Source organism: Coenobita brevimanus, chromosome 85 (assembly GCF_032717465.1).
Source record: "Coenobita brevimanus isolate Jiangsu-jjx chromosome 85, ASM3271746v2, whole genome shotgun sequence".
NCBI classification, from domain to species: Eukaryota; Metazoa; Arthropoda; class Malacostraca; order Decapoda; family Coenobitidae; genus Coenobita; species Coenobita brevimanus.
The window spans coordinates 7,416,142-7,433,032 of record NC_137038.1 but is presented as its reverse complement, the minus strand read 5'-3'; the positions used below and the strand labels follow the sequence as shown (position 1 = coordinate 7,433,032).

The following is a 16,891-nucleotide window of genomic DNA, read 5'->3' as shown; positions in this document are numbered from 1 at the left end:
TCACTTTTGGGGCCTACACTTCCATTCCAAAGAAGACATCCAAGAAGAGGTCAGATGTTGGCTACGTCTTCAGGACATATTTTTCTACCACCAAGACTTTGATTCCTAAATCAACCATCATGATGTGTACTTCAACAGACAAGGCAACTGTGCCAGAAAATAGACAGAATACTGTATATGCATACAGCATGCCCTAGTTTTATGATGTGAATGTGTTTGGGGAAAAAGAAATCTGATATATTGTAGCTGTTGTGTATTGTGTCAGTTATAACATTGGTTCATTGGGGATACATTTTTGGCCAAGGGTCACCTACCCATCGGTGTCTAAAAGCAACTTTCCAACTCACCTTAACTGGTAGCTATTTCACTTCACTGCAGTTGAATTGTTGTTTACCACCCAAATTAAAATTAAGTGTAAAATTTTGTTTCCTGCTCGCCTAAGCTGGTATAACCCCCCCTTTTTTTTTTTATGCTAGGAAGAAGGAACCAAAGGCTACGAGCCCACAAACAGTTCCTTCCAAGAAAAAACAAAATACAAGAGAGAGCAAAATTCAAGATCCGATCATTTCAAGATGTCTGGACACACTGCATTTGAAAGACTGGACATCATAGCTAGCAGGAAATACGGACAGAGGGAGACAGTTCCAGAGATGCCCTGTTGCATAAATGAAGGACTGGGAATAACAGTTAACTCTTGCATTAGATTAGAGAGTTGGACAGAAAAGAGATGAGAGTTTGCTGCTAGACGGGTGCTATGTGCCCGTCGTCGAGGTTGGGGAATGCAAGCAGACAGTTCAGAGGAGCAGTGACCATTGAAGTAGCGATAGAAAGAGATAAAGATGCAACAGTGCGGCAAAGAGACAGGGATTGAAGGGATCCAGTTAGAGGAGGAGAGGTACCGTAATGAGACAAAAAGCCTTTGACTCCACCCTATTGAGAAGAGCTGTATGTGGGGAGCCTCCTCACACATGAAAGTTGTACTCTACACAGGGGCGGATAAAACCCGTGTATAAAGTCAACAACTGTGCAGGGGTAAAGAAGGAACGGAGACAGCTTAGCACACCTAATCTCTTGGAAGCAGATTTTACAAGAGAGGTAATATGATCTTTCCAAGATAAGTCCGAAGTGAACTTGGCCTAGATTTTTATCCTTTTGCTGCATATTTCACTTAGTCTGTGGAAGAAAAGATGATGCTATGGCCCTATACTCTTTTCATTTCATTTTCATGACTAGCACCATATTCTGTTGTTAATTTCTTGTTACAGCTCAGTCCTCAAGATGGAGAGATAACAATTTTAGGCCAAGTTAGAGTAAAATGAGTATAGTTATTTCACTTCACTGCACTTCACTTGCTGCTTGTACTGCATCACCATCGCTAACACTAACACACTCAGCAGGGACTGAGTTCAAAGACCTTCGTGGAACAAACAAATAATTGTAAGCTTGCATGACGGTGGTCGTATAGACAAAAACAGCAATCGTACGTCAACCAGTGAGACTTCGTACAGGATCATAAAAGCGAAAATGCCATCATATACAGTATTGAAAGAAGATCCTGACATTTTCATCATCGTATTTGCATCTCTCCACCTGGTTAACACAGGCATCATATGAGACTCCACCACTCTGTTGTTTGGTTATATGGTTACATCCAGTATTGTACCATAAATGGTTTCCTGGGTAACAGGAAACCATTAGGTTATCTCGCAGTGCAGAACTGTTTGAAGTGGGAAGAAGAATAGAAGTGACAGGAAAGACAGGAGAAAGATAATATTAATAATAATGGCATATAACTATGATAATGTTAAGTAACATTTGTTTGTAACTTGAATAATGTTAAATACTGTAATATTGGTGTGTAACTAGAACTAAGAGAGCAGTGGAGGAAAAGAGGAAGAAGTGGCTAGAGTGGTTACAAAACATGGGTTCAATTGAAATAAGAACTGATTATATTGTGAGCAAGAAGCACGTAAAGAGACTAGTGAAGAAAAAAAAGGAGGTAAATGATGGTGTAGGAAGAAAAATGAATGCAAACTAATCTGAAAATAGGAAGTTATTCTGGATAGAGATGCAGAAATGTAGAAGTGACATTGGAAAGAAATGTGAAAGTGTGAAGGATGTAAGTGGTAGATTTTTAACCCATGGGGATGAAGTAAGGACCAGATGGAAATAATATTTTGCAAGCCTGATGAATGGGAATAGAGAGAGCAGAGCAGTTGTAAACATGATTGGTTTGGGAGGTGTGCAGGGAAGAAGTGCAGTGCCAGGAAACGTGACACTCACACAGGTGAAGAACGCTGTGAAGCAGCTGAAAAATGGGAAAGCAGCTGAGGTTGATGAGGTGTATGCAGAGATAATTAAGTGTAGTGCAGAGAGCAGAATGAAGTGCTTGTTAGAGATATGTAAGAAGGCATGGATGAGTGAAACTGTGCCAGCAGAGTGGAAAAAATGCTGTGATTGTACCCCTGTACAAAAATAAAAAGTGAGCAAAGTGAGTGCAAGAATTATCGTGGCATAAGTTTATTACCGGTAAGTGTTGTAGGGAAGGTATATTGAAGAATTATTATAGAGAAAGTAAGAGAGATATCAGAAGTCCTAGTGAGTATGAACAGGGTGGCTTTAGGAGTGGCAGAGGATGTGTGGATCAAATATTTGCAGTGAGACAGATAGTGGAGAAGGTTTGTGAGAAGGTCTATAAGGTGTTTGTGGCATTTATGGATCTGGGAAAAGTATACAACAAATAGAGAAGGATTGTGGAAAGTTTTGCTCATGTATGGTGTAGACGTTAAGCTGCTAGGTGCCATCAAGAGATTTTATGATGGTAGTGAGGCATATATAAGGATAAAAGGACATCCAAGTGAATGGATCAGGATCAGTGTGGGCTTGCGACAAGATTGTGTGATGTCCCCATCATTGTTCAATGTATGGTATATACTGTATATAGATTGGATGATGAGAGAAGTAAAAACACAAATAATGGAGAGAGGGATGGCCTTGGTAATGAATGGTGATGGATGGTATATCTCAAATTTGTTGTATGCTGATGATGCAGTGGCACTTGCAAATACCGGACAAGAACGTGGTAAACTAGTGCAGAGTTTTGTTGATGTCTGTGAGCATCATTCCTTGAGAGTAAATGCAGAAAAGAGTAAAGTGATGGTAATGGAGGGAGGAGGTGACTCCCAGTGTGATGTTACAGTAAATGAAGAGACTAGAATTGGTGAGAGAGTTCAAATACCTGGGTAAAGTGACAGAAAAGAGAGGAAAATGTGCAGAAGTGGAAAGTAGAGTGACACTAGGAAGGAAAGTAGCTGGTGCTATGAAGGCCTTGATAAGAAACAGAGGCATGAGTGTTGCAGCTGCATGAGGCTTACATGAAGGAGTGCCAAGTTTAACATAATGGATGTGAGACTATGGTATAGCATGAAAATGAAAAGTCAAGAGTTTGTGCATTGGAGATGGGAAGGCTGAGGAATGTATGTGGAGTACAGAGAGTGGATGGGATACAAAATAATGTGATTTATGAAAGATGCGAAATTGGGAAGTCTGTGGACACCAGAACTGAAGAGAGTGTACTGAGATGGTATGGTCATTTGAAGAGAATGAATAACAGTAGAGTGGTGAAAAAGGTATATCTGAGCGAATTTGAAGGAGGGAGGAGGCGTGATAGGCCAAGGTGAGGTAGAGGGATATGGTTGATGAGTGTGTGAGGAAGGGAGGTATGGAAGTCAGTGAGGGTAAAGGACTGACAAGAGATTGAGCTAGCTGGATGAATGTTATGAGAAGATGTGCACGAGCAGGGATTTGGCACTCGTTCTTAATGTGACAGCATTTGGATTGACCCTGTTGGATACGTTAATGTGAAGCTACAGAATGTGGTGAAAGTTTTTGGCGCATCAGATAGAGCCAGGATTCTGGGGGCTTGAATGACGAGTGAATGGAAGCGTGGCTCATTGGATCGGGCAAACTTGGGCTGCCTGGATGTTGCAATTCCTCACCCTGCCTTAGGGTGGGGAATTAGGTCTGGATGATGATGATGATGATGAACTAAGACAGTGTTCAATACTGGTAATATTGATATGCAACCAGGAAAACAGTGATTTTGGTATGTAACCAAGATGATGTTAAGTAATATTTGTATGTACTGTACCTCAAATAATGTTGAGTATTATAGTGGGATAATGTTAAATTTGCAGGCTCCTGGTCTTTGGTTCCTTCTTTCGTGCATTAAAAAAAAAAAAAAAGTGATATTGGTGTCTATGATAATGTTAAGTACTGTATTGGCATGTAACAAGGGTAATGTTAAGTAATATTGGCATGTAGCCAGGGTACTGTTCATATTGGTATGTAGCTAGGATAATAATACAGTCTTGGCATGTAACTAGGATGCTGATGCTGAGTAGGTTACTGTGAAATACAGTAATATTAGTATTTAGCGATTGGTACTCCACAGACACGACTGCATGACTGCGGCAGCAAAGAGATACAAGTACCTGAGACGGCTGCTAAAGTTCCGCCAGATGGACTTCGAGTTTGCAGCGTGGCAGATGGTCTACCTTTTCATTTCGCCACAGAAAGTGTACAGGAACTTCCAGTACAGGAAACGTTAGTATATGGTCGCTGTGCCTAAACCAGACCCCTTCAGTCTGATGACATTCTTCCCACCTCAAGATGATTTTATTTGGTTTAGGAGAGACTGTGAACTAAGGGAGTTATGATTAGCTTTCACCAACACTTTTACTGCAGAAGGTCTCCCCTAATGTGAACAAAATTGTCAGGAGATAGTTAAAATGATATGAGGAAAATATAATTGGATCGAAGGGGTGGTTACTTACATTATTCTCTCCCCTGGTATGGTATACTTATCCACCTCACTATTCTCATTTTATTACAATAAAATGTGCAAACATCTTTCTCTGTTACTGCTCATGTTTTAATACCATACGGTATCACACTTTCCATATATGATCATAAAATTGCCCTTTCTTGTACATAGAGTCCCTTAACTTTTTTGTGCATGGAATGCACTTTGGATTTCCAGTCTGCAACAGTTTGTGGGGTAAGTACTAGCTATTACCTTTTAAAATTTTTCAGTGAGGTGCATAGGTCCACTTTAGCTTTAGCTACTAGTTTCCAAGATAACCCGGTTTTTGTGCTCAGTTTGGCGCATTTTAACATTTATTAAGCAGTATCTTGGCAAAGCTTTAGAAAGCTTAGTTAATACCTATTACTCATACTTTTTCTTGATGTTTCACTGATGTACATGGATCTGCTATAGCCATTTTATCCGTCCATCCATCCATCATCCAATCCAGTGTTGCCCTATGAGGAGCATAGGAGCCCAGGGCTAGGCAAGTTGGTCCTGACATTTAAGATGAGAGTGACCAGCCCTCACTCATCCCTGAGTAGCATTACATGAGCAATAAGCCCCAACCACCCCTTGGATATAAACCTGCTTAGGCTCAATCCGATTGGAGTGCCTTAATTGCCCACCAGACCATCAGGCTCCATAATTTGGTTATGTGGTTAGCACCCAGCGTAGGAAATTGTTTCCTGGTGCACAGGAAACCATTTAGTTTGTCACTCAGTGTAGAGTCATCCTTAGACAGAAGGAAGAGGAAAGAATGAAGGAAAGAAAGAAGAGGAAGGATGGAAAGAAGAAAGGAAAGGGCAGGCACCCGAGAGCAGCACTACATTGAGTGAGTGGATGGTGAGCACCCCCACCAACTAGGAACTGAAATAATCCAGTTTTTGTTCTGTGCTGTGTCACCCATGTACATGTAGTATAGCATTCTCACTCACTCAAAACTGTAAAACAGAGCATGTTTGGCTTCAGTTAGCATCGTAGGAATAGGGAGAGGATGGTGAAGGGGGTGTGGCGTTGAGTGGAATAGTGCAGCAGGAGCTGTACTACTCAGTTTATTTTTGCATGTCTTTTCATTATTTTGGGAAACAGTATTGGGTGATATATAAGACAAACTAAAGCTTGTTATCTTTGTGTGTCTAACTCTAGGCTTATACTTAACAGTCTGATCCTTGAGACCTAGCAGTCTTACTGGTCACAGAAATTCACATGTCACCACTTCAGTGCTAATAACCACAGTTCATGTTGATTATACTAGGGTTGTCATTCAGGACTGCCTTATTGGTATGGGGGGTAGTTTCGTGACATGTCATGGGTCTTGTGGGAAATCAGTTGTCTGTTATGACGACATTCAAAGAATTAAACTAGGGCCTGCTTCAGTCTTTAATCGAATTTGCATTCATTTAGACAACAGACAACTATTCTAACCATTTGAGCACCTTATTCCCCTCATCCCCTTCCCATTCACATAACTAACAACCATTCTACCACTCTGACATCTTCCCATGTCCTCTCTGCAGAAACAAAGGCACAGTTTGCCCGAGATGACCCTGCCTTTGTGGTGTTGCTGTGTTTCTGGCTTTGTGGTGAGTACTGCATGGCATCTAGTTCATAGTACAGTAAGTCTTGGTTCTCTCTCTCTCTCTCTCTCTCTCGTCATTGTTAATCATATCAGAATTGCTGATTAACTGTTTGAATCCAACGAAGTACTTCCAGATAATTTTTTACTCAGTTCGAGGAAAACCTGTTACATTGAAAGGGTTAATGAAGGGTATATATCCATTAACTTTAAAAAGTCCCACGTAAACTTAATATGCAATAATTATCAGGAGGAGGGTAGCATAATGAAAGAGTTAAGGTTCCATTGCTGCCTGTAAAGCAGATTTGTCAGTTTTCCCCAGTTTACAGTGCCAGCAGTAGGGGAAAATATGCAGCATTTTGCAGTACATCCCTGTCTTATAATATGGACTGCCTATAGTGATGTTTCTTGCCTTCAACCCCTTTCACATCAGTCATTGTCCGATGAAAAGTTTATACATTGGTACATCATCCATCATTAGTGCAGAATCTGTTGTACAGGTTTTATCATGCCAGCACATTGTGGGGTTGGGGAGAGTCATCCCAGATGCTAAATGTATGAAACATGCAAAGGAAATAAAAATTTCTCCCAAACTTTGGAAAACTTCTCAGTTGAACGGAAAACTAAAATCCACCAGTCCGTATAATGAACTCCCCTTGAGAATAGAAAAAGCCGACATAATGATGCCCTTGTCTTTAGCCAAGGAAGAAGGCACCCTGAAACTGCCACTGCCTTTCTGTTGAAGGCATTCTTTAACTCTTTGCCTGTGAACTAAACTAAGTTGTTGGTGTTAACTTGATTACAGTGTAGTTCTTAGGTGTATGAGCAACAGTGAAAGAGTTAAAGATGATTGTTAAAGCCTTTGACCGCTAGAAATTCTCTCATTTGAACAAAATTTGAATATAATACCTAAATGCATCATTTGCAGCAAAAGGATTAGGAAGGTTAGCATAAGCTAAGGATTATGAGTAGAAAGTTCACATCAGTACCATTGGTACAGTATTTATGAATATCTAGTAATTAGTAAATTTATTATTTGTCCATTTAATGTTTTAAGATTAAGGATGACTTTTTTTGTTCTGGCTATTACCAGGCAATTTGTTATAATTTCAGTTATCTGGACTGACGAGCTTATTGCTGGTTTAGTCCATCCCCTACAGCCTCTTTGGAATGGCCTTATCAAAGATAGCTTTGTGACTGATAATATGGAAATGTCAGTCAATCCCAAATTATCCCCTACAGAGTACAGTGCTCGTCAGAAGTATTCAGCGATGTCCGCCGGGCGCGCAATACTTATGGCCCAAAAAGAATCACCCCATTTTTGGGGGTAAGAATTGAGCCACAAGTTTGAGCTCCGAGCATGACGTCACGGTAGCCTGAGGCCTTCTGACGCGCTGGTTGGTTCCCGCCTCAGTTGCCCACGGGCTGCCTGAGAGAGAGGAATTCCGCCGAGTGTCCCTCTCAAATTGCACCATTTTTTACCGAGTGTCCCGCAGTGTTTTGGCCTTCAAAACTTTGTTATGGCACCTATCCGTGAACTATCGAGTGAAATCATATCCCAGATCATTGCTCTAAAGGAGGCAGGCCACCAGACAAAGGAAATTAGTGAATTGGTTGGTGTGGGACGATCGACAGTGCGTCGTTGGTGTGCGCGGTTTCGGGAGGAAAACAGTGGTGAAGTTCCCACAAAGAAACCGAGGTCTGGTAGGCCTAGGAAAACTTCCCCAAGGTCTGTTAATGTTTTAAAACGTGCAGTGGAGTTTAATCCTTGTGTGAGTGCAAGGAAAATTAAGGAGAGCAACCCAGAAGTGTTTGGTGAGGTGTCAGTGAGAACAGTGTCTCGTAGGGTGCATGAGCTTGGTTACACAAGTCACAGGCCTGTGAAAAAGCCTCTTCTCTCTAGCAGCCAGAGAATTCGTAGGCTTGCCTTTGCTAATAAATATCTAAATTGGGGTGAGGAGCAATGGTTGTCAGTGTTGTGGTCTGATGAGGCAACGTTTAGTGTTACCTGTAACAGAGGAGCATGCAAAGGTAGTGACCCACTTGACCCACGGTATGTAGAAAGCACAGTTAAACATCCTGATTCACTCATGGTATGGGGTTGTTTTTCAGGGAAGGGTTTGGGGAAGCTTGTTGTACTTCCCAAGAACCTCAGAGTGAATCAGGATGTTTACCTGGAGCTTCTGTGTGATCATTTACCAGACTCCTTCGAGCTAACAGGTGCACGAGTGTTTCAGCAGGACGGTGCACCTGCTCACAAGGCCAAATCGTTCACCAATTGGCTTCGTGACTGCGAGGTATCATTCATGACAGACTGGCCAGGAAATAGCCCAGACCTCAACCCGATTGAAAACCGCTGGTACCTCGTAAAGAAGAGTCTCCAAGGGAAGGACGTGAGCTCTCTGCCTAAGCTGGAAGCCGCCATTCGTGACTCCTGGGACAAAATACCCCTCCAGCACCTCAGGAGCCTCGGCCTTTCACTTCCAAGACGTCTCAGGTCCGTGAAGAAACGTAAAGGCTACCCTACGAAGCACTAAAGGTAAATAAAATGCATTATTTATATGTTTTTTCAATGTTGAAAGGTTTGTTTCTCAGGAGGGACGCAGGGCGCCCCATACTTCTGACGAGCACTGTATAGGGGCCCAAGGCTAAGCTACTATAGTCTACTACATTTGAAAGTAGAAGACCAGCTGACTTCCCTTGATGGCAGCAGATAAACGGTGTCTTATGTCACCTCTTAGATATCGGGCCATTGAACATGACTAGACAGTCACTCTGGAACATTAACCACTCAACTGCCAGGCATCACAGTACTTACATTGGAGTATAAAGGAAATACATGTAGGAGGAGGCCTATTGACCCATGAAGAGGTTATCTATTGGAAAAATAAGCTAATTCTACTAGGGTCTAACCTAGGTGTAGGAGAAAGGAATAGAAAAGAGGAAGGCTTTCACATACCTGGCTCACCATTGAGAAAACCAACTGGAAAAAAAGATAAAAAACACTATGCTTGGTAAAAGAACAAGCATGGAAATTTTTGAGAGGAGAGGCAGAAAGGGAACAAGTGCAGGTGTGCAGTGATCTGCATTCTACAGATCTAGTAAAGAAAGAATATGCACTATTGCTGAATGTTTACCATGCTTAAGCAAAATATCTCACTGTTGTCATCACTCATTTCAACCAGGAAATAAATAACACTAAGTCAGTTATAGCCTGTAGTCTCAAACTATTTGTCTAGCTATATTTTAAATGTATCAATAGTTTTTGCAATAACTGCTGTTGTAGATAGTTTAATCCATTATTCCACAACATGAATATTAGTAATTCTTCACTACCCAACATATCAGTGAAGCATCTTTTGCTTTTGAGTAACAGTACATTCCATTATTTCCAGTCACAGTATCAGTCTATATTTTGAATAAATTTGCATATCCAACATTGTCGAATATGTTAATCATCATCATCATCTGGACCTCCTTTCCCACCCTAGGGCAGGGTGAGGAGTAGCAATGTCCAGACAGCCCAAATTTTCCTAATCCAATGGGCCATACTTCCATTCACTCATCATTCAAGCCACTGGAATCCTGGCTCTGTCAGATACGCCAAAAACATTCACCACGTTGTGTAGCTACATATAAATGTATCCGATAGAGTCAATCCGGACGCTTCCATGTTAAAAAGGGGTGCCAAATCCCTGATCATGTACTTCTTCTCACAACATTCATCCAGCCAGCTCTGTCAGTTCCCTAGCATCACCGACTCCCAAACCTCTCTTCCTCACACACGCATTCACCATATCTCTCCACCTTCTCCTTGGCCTACCTTACCTCCTCTCTCCTTCAGATTCGCTCAGATATACCTTTTTCACCACTGTTGTTATCCATTCTCTCCACATGACCATACCATCTCAGTACGCTCTCTTCAGTTCTGGTGTCCACTGACTTCCTCACTCCACATCTTTCATGAATCACATTATTTCATATCCTATCCACCCTCTGTACTCCACGTACGTTCCTCAGCAGTCCTATCTCCACTGCTTTTACTCTTGACTTTTCATTTTCATGCCTCACCATCATCTCACATCCATATGTTAAAGTTGGCATTATCACTCCTTCATGTAAGACTCGTGCAGTTGCAATGAATATGTTACAATCCCTCCAACTTGGACAAAAAAATCTGACCAGACAAATTCGATGTAACGTGGACAAGTTTAAGTTATATGAAATAATCAGCACATAACTCAGGCAGTCATATTCTTGATTGTTGTTTTTTGTTTAAAGTGTTTTCTACAAATTATTATTATTATTATTATTTTTTTTTTTTACAGTAAATATAAAGATATACTGGAGAGATGTCCAAAAAGACTTTTGGCCTGAGGCCTAAGCCCAAATGTAAACAAAAGTGTCTGTTTATCAAAGAAAAGCTGAAAATCTTTGAAAAACTAGGCAATATGGCATCTCCAGCCCAAATTGTAACTGATTATGGGATTTCAAAACAGTGTGTCCCTGGTACAAGGAAAGCTAAAAACCCTCTTTTGAGTAGTTCACCTAAGTTTGATGTTCGATGTGATTATTCTACAGTGAAGATTTACAAAGCTAAATAATGAAAATTTAGATGAGACTGTTTGTAAATCGTACCTAACACGACATTCAGCAGGTATTGGAGTTAGAGGCACAGAAATTCAAGTAACTGCTGAATGACTGGCAGAATACATGAAATATGAGTTTCAAGGCTTGTATTGGGTGACTGTTTAGATTTAGAAAAAGACAACAATGTTAACTGTAATTTTAAGGTGAGTAAAACACATTTTGCGGCTGTTCAGAATTTACCTGCATTTGCGGCCATAACTCAGACAACCTCATAGCTTGGACAGCCTCCCCCCTCCCCCAGTAGTATGAGTTAGAGGGGATCTAATGTATTTAGGTCTCCTCTGAGTCATCAGTTTTTTAGAGGAAACATTTAGTTTCTTTAGTTGCTCTTTGTATGGAATCACAGCAGTGGGAGAATTTTTGTAGCTTTGAGTTGCACTCTTGAGTTTGTCTTCATCCTTAATAAGGTTCAGAGACCAGTACTGCTCACAGTATTCAGTAGGTATGGTCTAACCAGTGACATATAAAGCTTGGAGATAACGGTGGATGTTTTATGATCAAAGTTCCTTGTGATGCCACAGAGTTTGTTATCATCACAGTAACTCTAAATCTCCCTCATCTTTTAGGTTATTGAACGTGTAGTATTCATGCTGTGTTTCATGTTTTTGTCGCTGAAGTGCATAACCTGGCTTACATTTATCCACATTTTTTTTTTTTTTTTTTTTTTAAATAGAATAGAGGAAGGAAAAACAAATTAATAAAAAAAAATTAATCCATACACCAGATTACTGGTGTCCTCCATTCATAAAAAAATTTGTAACAGTTGGACTTGAACGTTGAAATTTGGGGGGAAACAACTCTGGGGCAGCGAGTTCCAAAGAGATGCAATTTGGGGAACAAAAGAATTCTTATAAGCAGAAGTTCTGCAATATGGCTGTGTGACATTCCAGTCTTGAGAGCTACCAGATGCCTGTGTAGCGCTGGGGAATGCATGGAGAGGTGGAGGAATGGATGCAACTTCATCTGAGCATTTGCGATAAAAGTATATGTAAAATAATGCAAGGGAGGCAACATTCCTTCTTACCTGTAGGGGAGGTAGTTTATTTATAATTGCAGGGTTATTAATAATTCTAATGGCTTTGTTCTGAGTTTTGTTTAGTGCAACCTCTCCACATCCATTCCACAAGGGTGAGCAATATTCCAGTTGAGAGTGCACATGACTCTTAAAAATTATACCTAACTGCTTGTCAGTGAAGAAGTTATGCACTCTACAATAATCCAAGTTTCTTTGAGGCGATTTTAGCAAGTGATCTGACATGAGAGGTCCAGCTGATGGCGTTAAGTGAAACACTGAGAATTTCAGTACTTTTAGAGATAGGAATATTAGTAGCATTGAAGGTGAGATAGGAATCTAGCAATGTCTGTCTATTAGTAAATTGTATATACAGTACAGTAATCCCTTGATTATCCATCATTATAGAGCAAAGGCATGACCAGATACGGGCAGTGAATAGATACAGAGCAATATCCTCTACTGTACCCATACCCTACATTTACTCATACCCAGCCAATATGTACAGTAGCCCTCCTAATTTGGCAGTGTTCTGTGGTCTTTTGGCTGTTTTTAGACATCAAAACACACATTGCAATATGTAGTATAATCCTAAAGACAAAGAAAACAATGCGTTAAAAAAAAAATATGCAAAACCCTACTAATATGTACAGTACCCCTCGCAGGTTCGGCAGTGTTCTGAGGTCTTTTGGCTATTATTAGATGTCAGAGCACACATTGCAATATGTAATATAATCCTAAGCACTAAGAAAACAATGCATTAAAAAATAAAAAAAATTATGCACCGTACCCCTCCTAATTTTGGCAGTGTTCTGCAGTCTTTCAGCAGTATTTAGACATCAAAACACACATGTGAGTATCCGGTGTAATGCTAGACGCCAAGAAAATAATGCATAAACAACAAAAAATCCACAAATATCCTACCTATAATGTAAAGTACCCCTCCTAATTTTGGCAGTGTTCTCTGGTCTTTCACAAAACACACATGGGAATATCCAGTGCAATGCTAGACACTATGAAAGCAATGCATAAACAACAAAAATCCACAAAAAAAATCAATGAAGACAGTGGTTGCAGTATTTTTAACCCTCTCGGGAATTCAAAAAGTTTTTGAGACATTAAGATGAATGGCTGACTCCGTTCACAAAGAAAAAAATTTCTTTCAATTTCAATATGTCCCCAAAATTGGTTATACAGTAGTCCCTCATTTATCCGGACGTGCAGCATCCGGACACTGGACCTTGGCTTTGTTAAACCATTACCCGAATTTACTTCCTATCATCTGGATGTAAAAGTCCCTGAGAACTTCGGCCGTCTGGCCGACATTTTCAGACATTCAGTATCGCGGCCACTGGGCCTGAGCCACGAGTGGGAAGTAGGCTGTAACCCACAACTAGAGCTTAAATATCCGTCTGCCCCTGAACTGAATGGTCAAAGTCAAGCACTCGTTTGATCACTCCCAATGAACCTCCAGCACCCAAGCAATATGACTGTAACCCACAATCAGTGTTAGGACGTCCATATGCATCCCCATCCAGTGTCCAAAGTCGTACGGCCACTGGGCTGTCTTTCCGAACTGCCCTTGCGATTGTAACACAGACTGCAAGCCACGAGTACATGTTCAGTGATAGCGGCCGTCTGCCTCTCTGTCAAACGTCAAAAGGCCCCTGGTCACCATGAGCTCTGTTTCCTCATGGCCACTTGGCATCAATAGACCACAAGCCATGAGTAAATGTGCAATAAAAGTGCCCATCCACCTTGTGACAGAAGGTGGAGAATCCTGCTCACAGCCTCTCTTTTCCACCCCTCCTATCCAGGGTTAGAGTAATTGTAATTGTGATTTAATTGTAATTTAATTAATTACAGAAATATAGTAGTTGTAATTATAATTGTAACTGAAAATAAAATTGAAATAATTGTAATTGTAATTAATTATTTGATAAGTTAATTGTTACAATTATAATTGTGAAAGGGGAGGAGAGTGGTACTGGTAAGGTAACCTTGTACCAAGCTGTCATTATGGGATTAAAATGCCCCAGGATTAACCCACCTAAGACACGTTTTGATAATAATACTTTGTCCTGAACACCTGTTCTTTCATGGGACCTGACCCAGCTCCTCGTCCCCCTTTGATTGGAAATGCCGAGGCCCAGAATCTTGTGGTGGAAGAGAGGTGTGGTCCAGAGCTCTTGCATATCCTTAATCCCTAGATTTGACCAGTCACCGATGCCAACATCACCAAGGAACTCCTGCTCAAGTTGCTTGGGAGAGGCTGAACTGAATAAAAAGGCGCAGCAAGAGAGAGAAGGCTTGACACACTCTTACTCGTTCACACTCTCTCCTAGATACATTTTCCTCATGGTTCACACACACACACACACACACACACACACTCTCTTCCCATCAGTGAACTATGTTAAATGAGACTGGGAACTGAAGTCTCATGTCCTTGGTTGTGAAAATTCAGAAGGCTGACACACAGCATTTAACACTGCATCTGCCTATGAGGAAACTGTCAATCGGTTCAGTATTCAAGGGAAAGTAGAGAAAGTTGTAGCTGATAATGCATCTTAATGGTGAATGCATTTGACATTTCCTTGCCAAGTTTCTACATAGATCAGGAGGAAGAGGGGGCTGGAAATTCATATGATCCCATCATTGATGAGGATATTTGCTTAGATGTTCTGACTTACCTTCCTCAAAGAATGGGATGTATTGCACATATTCAGCAACTGTGTGAGATATGGGTTTACTCACCCAAATGTAAAAAATTTTCTACTCTCATCAGCACTTCAGAAGATTGCATCTTTGATCAACTCAGTGAGGAAATCAACAGTAGTTGCTCCATACCTTCGATCTAAAGGGATTGTTCTCCAGACACAAAATGTGACAAGATAGAATTCACAGCTGAAAATGGTAAAATCTATACTCAAGAACCCTGTAGCGGTGAATAATGCAATTGATCTGTCCCAGAGGGAGCAGAGGAGTAAGAAGATCATGCCAGTGGAGATTTCTGCCTTAAAGGAGCTTGTGATTGTCCTCAAACCTTTTCACAAGACCTTGGAAGTTATGGAGGGACGAAAGAAGGTGACCATAACTGCTATTGGACCAGTGATTCAGGGACTTAAATGCTCACTGGAGAATCTAATTTATAATACCAAATTACAATACTGTGAACAACTTGCTAAAGTGCTATTGGACTCTGAAGAAAAGATTGGATTCATACTTGGAAGTGGTGGCTTTTTGGATCCTAGGTTCAAACTGGACTGGCTTTCACTACAAGAGCAGAAGGACCAAGTGCTGGCATATGTCAAGGAAATGCTTGAAGAATTGGAGGTGGTTCATGAGGGGTCAACAATGGATGAAGAGTGTGACAAAGAGCAGAAGGATAACCGGAATCAAAAAGACACAGACTGTTCTCTTTTATACCAAAATGTTCATCAAAGCTACAAAATGAACGGGATCAGAGGGAAGCACAGTGTCAGTGAGTCTTTTGTTGAAGCAATATGTAGAGGAAGGAACTCTGCCATTTTCCAGTGATCAAGTGCAATACTGGAAAAAAGTGTCACAAGCTCTACATCCATTGAAGAACCTTGCAAGAGAGGTACAGTAATTGGATGTACTGCTACATGTGCTCCATCAGAGCGAGTTTTCAGCATTGCTGGAAATTATTTCACTGCGAACAGATCTCAACTTGGTGTCACTTTCCATTCAGCGTTGTTAAGTGCAGTAGTGAATTGTTTGAAAAACTACAGGGTCCTTGCTGTCTGCAACTTGTGCAAAAATGAAATCATGATTTTTTTTTTTTTTTTTTAAGTTAGTTTGTGCCACTGCAAATAAAGGACAACTTGACAATGCCAAACTTGTATTTTTCATAACCATAACATTTTTTTTTTCCAAATTCGGGAATTTGTAATTATAATTGTAATTATAATTGATTTTGTTTTGCAATAATTATAATTGCTATTCCCAAATGTATTTGTAATTATAATTGATTTTGAAATAAAGTAATTGTAATTGTAATTAAATTTTTGAAATGTAATTGCCCCTATGCATCCCCGAGGGTGCCACAGGAAATGATTGATTGATTGATTGAATTGCTCCAACCCTGCTCCTGTTCCTCCTCCATACCCTCCCAGCTCCCCCCTCACTCCCTCAGTCCTTACCTTCCTCCATGGTGATAACACTACCTTGTGAGCTTTTAAATCTTTTTGCAATTTATTTGACAACTATTGGCCATATTGAAATTCCGCAAAATCCATGAGAAAGCACATGAAATTCTGTATCTAGACATATGCTTAACTCTTGGAAGGTGCTGGCATAATTTTGCACTAGGATGGTGGGAAGTTATATGAAGGTAAGTTTTGTTCCTGAACACTTAATTCTCACTGGATTTCTGTTCTTTTACTTAAAAGTTTTGTGTGTTTTTATTAGCTTATCTTAAAGTATAAACACCAGGAAAGATGATGGTTTACTATTAATAGCAATATAACCAAATTTCGTTGGCATATTTGGCCGTGGAATTTTTTTCAAGCCCCGGCAGCAGTCACTTGTCACAGATATCTGATTTTCAGACTGTTTTCAGTTTTTTTGTGGAATTTTTTTGTTTATGCATTGTTTTCTTGATGTTTAGCATTAATATGGATAATCCTATATGTGTTTTGATGTCTCAGTATGACAGCGACCGGAAAACAGTGCCAAAATGAGGAGGAGTACTGTACGTACAGTAGTGTACGTTCGTTCGTTTACGTTCGTTTTTAAAGGCTCCAACATGCTTGCATGTGTC

General features: G+C 40.5%; 1 protein-coding gene across 1 annotated transcript in view; it reads left to right on the top strand.

Moving 5' to 3' along the window:
* LOC145410458 (protein unc-50 homolog) overlaps positions 1-16,891 on the top strand; it is a 90,564-nt gene that overhangs the window by 10,091 nt on the left and 63,582 nt on the right. Inside the window, exons 3-4 of the mRNA XM_080280610.1 lie at positions 4,454-4,605; positions 6,385-6,450. Coding sequence (XP_080136736.1) covers positions 4,454-4,605; positions 6,385-6,450 — 218 coding nt within the window. The remainder of the gene's footprint in view (positions 1-4,453; positions 4,606-6,384; positions 6,451-16,891) is intronic.